This window comes from Lycium barbarum, chromosome 10, assembly GCF_019175385.1.
Source record: "Lycium barbarum isolate Lr01 chromosome 10, ASM1917538v2, whole genome shotgun sequence".
Lineage (NCBI taxonomy): Eukaryota > Viridiplantae > Streptophyta > Magnoliopsida > Solanales > Solanaceae > Lycium > Lycium barbarum.
The window spans coordinates 123614713-123624446 of record NC_083346.1 but is presented as its reverse complement, the minus strand read 5'-3'; the positions used below and the strand labels follow the sequence as shown (position 1 = coordinate 123624446).

The 9734-nt window shown below is 32.9% G+C and overlaps 1 protein-coding gene across 2 annotated transcripts; it reads left to right on the top strand.

The window, feature by feature from the left end:
* The first annotated feature begins 799 nt into the window (after positions 1 to 799).
* On the top strand, positions 800 to 5379 carry LOC132614209 (glutamine synthetase cytosolic isozyme 1-1). 2 transcript variants are annotated; one of them, XM_060328613.1, is made up of 12 exons: positions 800 to 970; positions 1833 to 1872; positions 1982 to 2085; positions 2185 to 2233; positions 2712 to 2818; positions 2966 to 3053; positions 3716 to 3844; positions 3995 to 4069; positions 4165 to 4218; positions 4375 to 4412; positions 4514 to 4673; positions 4967 to 5379. In XM_060328613.1, the coding sequence occupies exons 1-12, from the start codon at positions 897 to 899 to the stop codon at positions 5117 to 5119; spliced, it is 1071 nt and encodes a 356-aa protein (XP_060184596.1). In that variant the 5' UTR covers positions 800 to 896; the 3' UTR covers positions 5120 to 5379. The 2 variants fall into 2 exon arrangements, with proteins under 2 accessions (XP_060184596.1, XP_060184597.1); XM_060328614.1 differs by lacking the exon at positions 800 to 970 and adding an exon at positions 1621 to 1720.
* The last annotated feature ends 4355 nt before the right edge of the window (positions 5380 to 9734 follow it).

Sequence of the window (9734 nt, the reverse complement as noted above, 5' to 3'; positions counted from 1 at the left end):
GATCAAGCCGATCAAATGTGTACTCTATTAATTGGCTCGTGTAAATTGCAATACGTTTACATTTACAGTAGAGTGGCACCCGAAATCTCTAAATTCTGGATCCGCCTCTGTATATAATTTATCGGTGAACGAGATTCGGATGAAACCTGCGGTCAGCTCCGCACATGGCGAATAAGCTTACCATTGTTGACGATGGTGCAAATATCTTTGACTTACGTGAATGAAAAAAAGTGGTTTCTGCAACAGTACACATGTTGGACGTTGTCATGTTTTCAAGAATGAACCAAAAGGTTATCAAGCTTTAGACGGAAGATCCTCACCCAAACACTTTTTGACATTATCAGTAAAAAAAAAAAAAGAAGGTAAAATGGACTAAGTTGATTGAGAAAGCGGCATTTCATTTACTCGGTTATACACAATGAGAATCCTAAAAAAGCTTCCCTTTGTGCTTTATTACTCCATAGTTACCTACTACACGTTACTCTCTCCGTCCCAATATTAAAGAAACAAAAAATGGCATTTGATTTTTTCTTTTATTTCATTTTATGAATAGGAGTATTACTCTATTTAGCGAATCTGCTATTTTAATTTCGATAAATGAAAAAAACAAGTTGAATGAAAAGTGGACTCTCATATTCTGAACTTATAAGTTATAACCTTTGTTTATTTATTTTTTAAAATTTGGACAGACAGATTTTTATATTACTAATTAGAGTTGAACACGTAATAAGTAATAATAATTGTGAGTAGTTTTATAAAACCAACACTCTCTAGCTGCCTATAAAAACAGAGCAACTTCCTATCTGCATCTTCACCTCTGCTTATTCACCTCAATTAAATTCTCCCATTCAACAAATTCAACTCTTCCTTCAAGTTGTTGAAATATTATTTCCATAATGTCTCAACTTTCAGATCTTGTTAATCTCAATCTCTCTGATTCTACTGAGAAAATTATTGCTGAATACATATGGTTAGTTCTTCTTCAACCATCTAAAATGGATTATAAATTTATTTATCTTTTGTATTCTTCCTGGTTCTTTTTTTTTTACCCCTTCTGTATTTGTTTTATGTATCATAGTTCTTGAAGTTCCTTACCAAAAAGAGTCAGAGCTAAGAATTTTGAGTTTATAAGTTGTGAATTTTAGCAAAGACAGTTTATCGGGTTCTGAATAAATTATTTATACATAGTAAATAGATTTTTTAATACAAATACAATGCCTAGGCCAAAACTATTGAAATCTGCTGAACCCGTAAATAGCTCAGCCTGGTTTGCTAATTTGTTTTCTGCAATGCTCTGGTTTTTTGTTTTCAGTCTGAACTTTTGCTGTGATATATTTTTCTATAAAACATGGTGAATTATTTAGTATACTGCAGGTGTGTTTGTTTTCATAATCAATCAACTCATTAGATTCATTTTTCCTTAAATCTTTTTTTTTCCTGTCATTGTCACAGAGAAGTAATATGTACATTGGTATATCGAACCCATTGACTCAATAGAACATCTTGTTTCTCTTCTGAATTATATTAGATTCTCTACTAGGGATTTATTTTCAGTACTTCAACACTACATGGTAATAAAAAAAACATATATATATATGTATAATAAAAAAAAAATTTGAGCTGAGGATCTATCGGAAACAACCTCTCTGCCTCGCAAAGATAAATGTAAGGTCTGCGTACAATCTACCCTTCCCATACCTCACTTGTCGGATTACATTGGGTATGTTGTTGTTGTTGTATATGTATAATGGATTAATGGAATCCTTTTCTTCTATGTTGATATATTGTTTTGATGTTAATTTAGTTCTTGTTATGTCTTTATTTTTAATCAGGATTGGTGGATCAGGAATGGATGTCAGAAGCAAAGCCAGGGTAATTAAATCTCTTTTATTTGTTAATTTACTTTATATAACATGGTCCTTTTTTTTTTTGCTAATACATGAAGAATTCTAAATCAGTGTTTTTATTTTTTCATACAAAGACTCTATCTGGTCCTGTTGATGATCCTTCAAAGCTTCCCAAATGGAATTATGATGGTTCTAGCACAGGGCAAGCTCCTGGAGAAGACAGTGAAGTGATCCTATAGTAAGTTGTCTTTAGTATGTAAATTTAGCTAATTTATATTATATATACACCCTTTATGAAAAGAATTATTTGAATGTAATCTTGTTTAAATTTAAACAGTCCTCAAGCAATTTTCAAGGATCCATTCAGGGGAGGCAACAATATCTTGGTGAGTTGCACATTGACCTTTTGAGTTTAACTTTACACTAACAATAATAATAAAAAATATATATAACTAACCGTCTTAACAAGTGTGATTAGTAACTCGAAAAATAAGACATGTTACCTATTACAGTCTACAAGTCCTATGTTACTCTGACTCCAAAAATACAGACGGATGTTTTGTCCAATCCTCCAAAAGTTATACATTTTTCGATGATCCGACAAGGTTGCAGCGACATTTTTGGAGGATCTGAGCAACATAAAGTACAACAGGCTAAACAACAATAATAGATTAGAAATTCGTTATGCTATCAATGTGTATAAGTTAAATCCTAAACTTTTTACGGATCATTAGATCTTGCATTGACTTTTGTTCTTTAGTTCACAATTATTTGGATTATGTGAATAATGTAATTTTTTTTATTTTTTTTGTGAATAATGTAATTGACATCTTTTTTCATTTATTTATTTTTCTTAACTTAAAGGTCATCTGTGATTGTTACACCCCAGCTGGTGAACCCATTCCAACAAACAAGAGGCACAATGCTGCTAAGATTTTCAGCAACCCTGCTGTTGTTGTTGAGGAACCCTGGTATTCACAATATCCATTTTTTATGATGTTGTTCGGGCCAATTTGCGTGAATATTGGCATATCCATTTTAGCTTTCAAATTATAATTTTTTTTCCCCGTATACCAAGTTGGAAATTCCCTAACTGTTTGATAAATTGTGTAAATTAGGTATGGTCTTGAGCAAGAATACACCTTGCTGCAAAAGGATGTCAATTGGCCTCTTGGATGGCCTCTTGGTGGTTTTCCTGGACCACAGGTAAATTTGTCAACAATTTTTTCCCACTTCACATGGCAATTTTCCTCTTTTTGTATTTTCCGTCTTTCAGGATATGTTGCTCGGATCCTCCAAAAATGTTGACTGACCCCTATTAGTTCCCGTGTAACAACATTTTTGGAGGATTCGAGCAACATAGCTTTCAGGCCTTTGTTCTCAGTACCTAATTAGATTTATGTTCACATGAAAAAAATAGAATAAAAGGGGGGGAAATGTGTAATTCATGTTCAACAAGGATGAAGTAGCATTTTTGGAGGATTCGAGCAACATAGCTTTCAAGCATTGTTCTCAGTACCTTATAAGATTTATGTTCACATGGAAAAAATAGAACAAAAGGGGAAAGGTGTAACATATTTAGTTCCTCAACTATTACCTTTTAAAAAAAAACAGAAAAAAATCCTGCCCTCTTATAGTTACACTGATGGTGACACTATGCCAATATTGCTTTTCTCAACATGTTATCAATTTGTGTTAAAAATACTAACTCAAAAATGTGAACAATTCCCCTTTTGTTTCAAGCAACTTCCTAAGACTATAGCATCGCATGATGTTTCATTTTACTTTTGAAATCTTAGGTGAATTTGTATTTTCCCTTGTCCTATCGCGATTTGTGATGAATTTTATAATTTTATGATTGCTTTTAGGGACCATACTACTGTGGAATTGGAGCTGGAAAGGCTTTTGGACGCGATATTGTTGATGCTCATTACAAGGCGTGTCTCTATGCTGGGATTAACATTAGTGGTATCAACGGAGAAGTGATGCCCGGGCAGGTAACGAGCCTACTCACCCTTCCGTTATGTATTTTTGTTAGCAGAGGTGAATCAAGAATATAGAGTTAGTCTGGTCAAAACGAGTGTCATATATGGATACAACTTGGACTATTTATTGAACTTTAGTTTGTTTTTTTCAATGTGATGTAGTGGGAATTTCAAGTTGGACCTTCAGTTGGCATTTCATCAGGTGATGAGCTATGGGCAGCTCGTTACATTCTCGAGGTAATGTAGCTAAGTTATAGATAAATTTAGCCTTAATTGCAATTTATTTCTCTTACTACTGAGTGGATTTTGACTTGAATTCACTTATTGAACAGAGGATTACTGAGATTGCTGGAGTTGTAGTGTCATTCGACCCCAAACCTATTCCGGTAAGCTCACTAATTTTTATACTCGTAGTGTGAAACAAATACCCTTTTCAGTTTCACCATCAATAACTCTTTCTTTTTTTCAAATTTCAACCATATTATTTCTGAACGCTGAATTTCCTAACTTCAAATAATCATTTTTCCTTTCTCGACTATCAGGGTGACTGGAATGGTGCTGGTGCTCATACAAACTACAGGTAGAGTTATAAACTAATAACATTTCATATTTCAACTCCTTAATTGATATTTTTCTTTAATTGTTATTGAAAAAAATGAAACTTTCGAATGTTTTTTCCAGCACAAAGTCTATGAGGGAAGAGGGAGGCTATGAAGTCATAAAGAAGGCCATTGAGAAGCTTAGACTGAGGCACAAGGAGCACATTGCAGCATATGGTGAAGGTAACGAACGTCGTCTCACTGGAAAACACGAAACAGCCGACATCAACACATTCAAATGGGTACGTGAAACTACAGTCTTTTATATTGTCAGTGTATATAAGTTAAAACCTTTTTCAAGAACGAGTTCCCTGGAAAATATTTCTTGTATCTCATTTTGTGTAGTCTTTTATACTGTTATTGTATATAAGTTAAATCCTTCAGGAACGAGTTTCCTAGAAAATTATGTCTTGTATCTCATTTTGTGTAGTCTTTTAAACGGTCAGTGTATATGAGTGAAAGCCTTTGACAGGAATGAGTTTCCTGGAAAATACGTCTTGTATCTCATTTTATGTCAATCTTTTGTATTGTCTAGGGCGTTGCAAACCGTGGTGCATCCATTCGCGTGGGAAGAGACACGGAGAAGGAAGGCAAAGGGTACTTCGAGGACAGGAGGCCTTCATCGAACATGGATCCATACGTCGTTACCTCCATGATCGCCGAGACTACCATCCTCTGGAAGCCTTGAGTGTGTAGCCGTCTTTCTTGAGGATTCAGTTAATATTTCTCGGGTGCAACGTTTGGAGAAAGAATTGAACTTCTTAACAACCCTTTCCTCACTTGTCCTTAGAGAGAGTATAGCTAGTCATTTTGATAAATTCTGTTTGTATGTTGGTTTCCATTTGTATTATACTCAGCAAGGCTGAGTTCATTGCCTGTGATTTGGCAATGTTGTTAAAAAATAACAGTTGTAATCTTATTAATAACAATATGGAAGGGTTTAACTTAGTCTGTTGCTCTGAGATGCATATGTTCTGTTTTCGTAGTTGTACTTGTTGTAAGGTTTCCTTCACATAAAAAGAGACAACTCAGTGGACTAAGCTCCTGCTCTGCGTGGGGTCTGGTTAAGGACCGGATTAATATTGGATCATGTACGCAACCTTACTTTGCATTTTTGCAAGCAGTAGTTCTAGCTTTTTGCAGCTTGAACTTGTGACCACATGTTTACAGAACGACAACTTTTGCCATCGCGCCAAAGATCTCGTTCACATATTTATACAAAATCGGTCTGATAGAGAAAATTCTTTGATTACTGGTGTAAACAATTTGTGGATTTGATCTGAAGAATATTACATGTCCTACATTGTCCACCTATTCAATATATAGCGGCGCAGCGCTACTTCATATAGACACTAAATGGATATTTATAACTAGTACAAAGAATTATCAAGACCTTGACTAATTTTTCAATTCCAGTCATGAGTTCACCACATATTGGGTCAATTGAAGTGCCAAAAAATACCAATTGATTGGTATAAGCACATAAACAGTTAGAAAAATTATTGAACCTCGAATCTAATTTTTATAGTATGTCCCCCTAACCTATTCATTTATTTTCTTTCTTTGTTTTTCCTTAATAAGAGAATTCATTTTAAGGGTAACATAAAATTCATACAACAAATACTCCTACTACACTTTAATCTCAAGCTAGTTGGAGTCGGATGTATGAATCCTCAATATTATAAATGTTGTGTTTGAGTCTCTAACATTTCAACACTTAAGGATTATCTTAACACTAAAAAGCAGTAAATGCAACAAACAAGCTTGTATGGATTGAGAAAAGGAACTTACAAGCAGATTGAGAATCTGCTTCAACAATCAAAAAAGCAAAAAAAAAGATAGAAAAAGAACATTCTAAAGAAAACTCAATAAAACTTAACAAAAGAAAATAAGTAAAGTTCATATCATATCCTAACCATTACAGACTCTGCTATTTATAACCATCATTGATCATATTCTCTGCAGTCCACCAGTATTTTGATAGCTTTTTCAACCTGGATCCACATCATACATTGCTTTTTTTTTTTTTTTTTCTTTTTCTTTTCTCTTCTAAAGGGTCATTTGCACTTTTGTCCCTATTTTGTGCTGGTCTATAATTTTTGTCCTTAAGATGGGCTGGTCTTTAGTATTTTCCCTTCAGAATCGAACTTATGCCTAGAGGGGCATAAGTTACGCATCATAATATTCACAAGTTATGCCAGCTCGCCTAAAGAATTTATGCCCTGCTAGACACAAGTTCGATTTTGAAGGATAAAAATTAAAAACCAGCCCATTTGAAGGACAAAAATTAAAGACCAGTACATTTTAAGGATAAACCGTGCAATTACTTCTCATTTAAACAACTGGCCCAAATAACTTTTTTCTAAATTAGTTTCTAGCCCAATAGTATAATTAGTCATGGGCCTGTTCACAACAATATATGTAGTGCTACGCATGGATTATGATCATGGATTGGTGCTGAATTATGGTTAACTATAATGAATACAGCTATTTCTGGCACTCATTGAGAAGCTTGTTGTACTTCTATATCTATTGATGATATAGTATGTTTATATCTATGATCTTATGTCAAAGTTCAGGTTTGTATATGCAGTTTAGCACTGGGGAAGTCATTTTTTGGTACTCTTGGAGTTCGATGTGGAAAGCAACAGATGCAACGGAAAATGAGATAATCACATAATTCAACATAGTATCAGAAAAGTGAGATTATGAGTTCAAGTGCCACCGCCTCTCTTCATTATTTTCTAAAAATAATACATCTTCATGTGCTATAAAAGAAAATTATTAGACCTACAAGTGATCGAGATAGCGTGCGTTAAGACATAATTAAGTTGGATTGTATGGTTATTTTGTCTAAAAGTTTAAGCTTGTTAAATAGATTACGTACATTTTTAATTACTTCATTATGTTTTCAACACGTCTCTCACGTGTATAGACTCTTTTTCTTGAATCCAAGCACGTGATTTTAAAAAAAAAAATAACGAATGATGGTGGAACTTGAGCCTATGACTTCTACTCGCTTTGATATCATGTTAGATTATTTGATCATCTCACTGAAAGGTTTAACCGTTAGATATAAATATTTATTCTTACTTCATTATGCTATCAGAAAGTAAATAAAAATTGATTCAAAGAAAATAAAAATTGGCACGTAAAAGAGCAACTATAATCGACTCTAACAACTTTAGCATACAACAGTCATATAGTATAATTATATTACATATTATTAGTAAAAGCATTGTGTAGATATGATTATAAAAAGGCAACACAGCACAATAAATTTTTATGAATTATTAGAGATTTATAGAGGCCATATATAGTGCTATTGATTGAAACAAAATGTTTGGACAGATTGGAATAGTATGTAAATTTTTTTCATGCCGCTTATACTTTCGGTATAATTTTAATCGATATAATTGTAGGATTACAGCTAATGACTTATAATTAAGCTCTCTTTTTGTTTGTTTAACAATGGTAAATGACTTCATTAGATGCCACTACTAGGTGTTCACGCACACAAATTAGATTAAATAACAAGCCGGCGGCCACACAAATTGTTTGTTTAACATCATAAGTATATGTTAATAATTAGTTCTCCCCTTGTTCCAATTTATGTCACATTTTTTGACTGGACACGAGGTTTAAGACACTAAAAGAAGCAGGAATTAGCTATGAAATTCATCGCTAATTTGTCGCTAAATAGCTCATAGCTAACAAGATTTTTGACACTCCGTCGTTAATAGGATTAGCGAAGAATTTTTTTGTCTAGTGACAAAAGTTTTATGTCGCTAATTCCTTTTTTTTTAGCGAGAAAAAAATAAAAAAATTATAATTTGTGATCTAAAACAAGTCGTAGACATTTGCATAACTATAAACTATCTCATGAGAGGTAAATGAGAATTTTCTAATTAAATTATTTTTAGATTTTTTTTTTTAGACAGACTAAATAAGTTTGATGCATAAATTGAGACAAATGATGTAATGAAAACCACAATATTCTTCCAAAGGAAGCAAACAAACCATTAGGCAAATAAGACAACGTGCCGTACCAAATGTTTCAGCACCTTCACATTATTATAAAGCAAACTTACATTTCCATCTTAATCAATTACAATAACTGACGAGGAATCTACGTAATAGTAGCAACTTAAGTACATTTAAATATTCAAATTGTTTCAGCTCAAAGACATTATTAATACTTATAATAATATATATTGTTCGCTTTCGATCAAACTCATACGATTTTATTCAACAAAACACACCATTTGTAAGATTAGATCTCTACATTCAATATTTTAGACCCTATTTTCTTTTTACAACAGAAAAGCAAATCATCAATAAGATAAGGTTCAGATAGAGATTCTCAGTATTTCTGAAAAAGATGGCAATGGAAAAATGCAAACCAATTAATCCCATATTCTTAGCGTCTCACCTAACAAAGGTCCCAAATTGATCCACCCAAATTTAGTGTAAACACCACTGTGTGATATCATAACAAAGATATCTATGGCTTGGGAGCTACCCTTTATTTTGTTTTTTAAAAATTATAAGATATCTGAAATTTACTGGTCGAATTAATTTAAATTTGTGTCGCGTACTAAAACTTATTAATTAAAGGGTGAAGGGCTCTTTACCAGGGATATCTTCATTCCCAAAATTTAAACTCGATATCTCTAGTTAAAGATGAAATGACTGGAGTCATGTTTCTCCAATATTCCCTTCACTTATTTGCAACACCAAGAGCAAGGATAACAGTCTTCCTTGAATGTGTTTAATCATATATAACGAAAAGACAAATTCATACACCTATTACTGTACATGAGTGCTAGTAATTAAGGGGGAAGAGGGTTTAATTGGATCCCTTTCGTTGAAAAAAATTATACAATAAAAATACGTTAAAATTGTTTTTGGTTATGTATAATAAACTGTTGAATCTTCTTCACATAAGGAAAAAATTTAATGTAAGGATAAAGGAGTTTCAAAAACTGTTTTAGGTCACGAGTTGAAATCTCAACTAAATTCTAATTTTCTTTTAAATTCACTACTCGTATAAATTTCTGGCTCACCCTAGTATACACTATGAGAAAACTTTTATATATAGCTTACTAAATCGTTCCCCATTTTTTTATTACAAAACCCCACTAATGCTAAAAGCAACCAACTTCCTTATATATACTAAAGCTTGGAACATAATTAGTTCCACACATTCCAATTCCAAAATCCACTCATTTTTCTATCAAGAAATGCAGTCTTCATCTTCCTTGTCCTCCAACAAAAGAAAACCATTACCAAATATTGTTGTT

What these genes read in the sequence shown, in the direction of transcription:
- LOC132614209 (XM_060328613.1), top strand. Translation starts at nt 897, where the DNA reads ATGTCTCAACTTTCAGATCTTGTTAATCTCAATCTCTCTGATTCTACT. An exon ending in ATGTCAGAAGCAAAGCCAGG is followed by an intron (nt 1,873 to 1,981) that starts GTAATTAAATCT and finishes TTTCATACAAAG; the next exon opens with ACTCTATCTGGTCCTGTTGA. An exon ending in GTGGTTTTCCTGGACCACAG is followed by an intron (nt 3,054 to 3,715) that starts GTAAATTTGTCA and finishes GATTGCTTTTAG; the next exon opens with GGACCATACTACTGTGGAAT.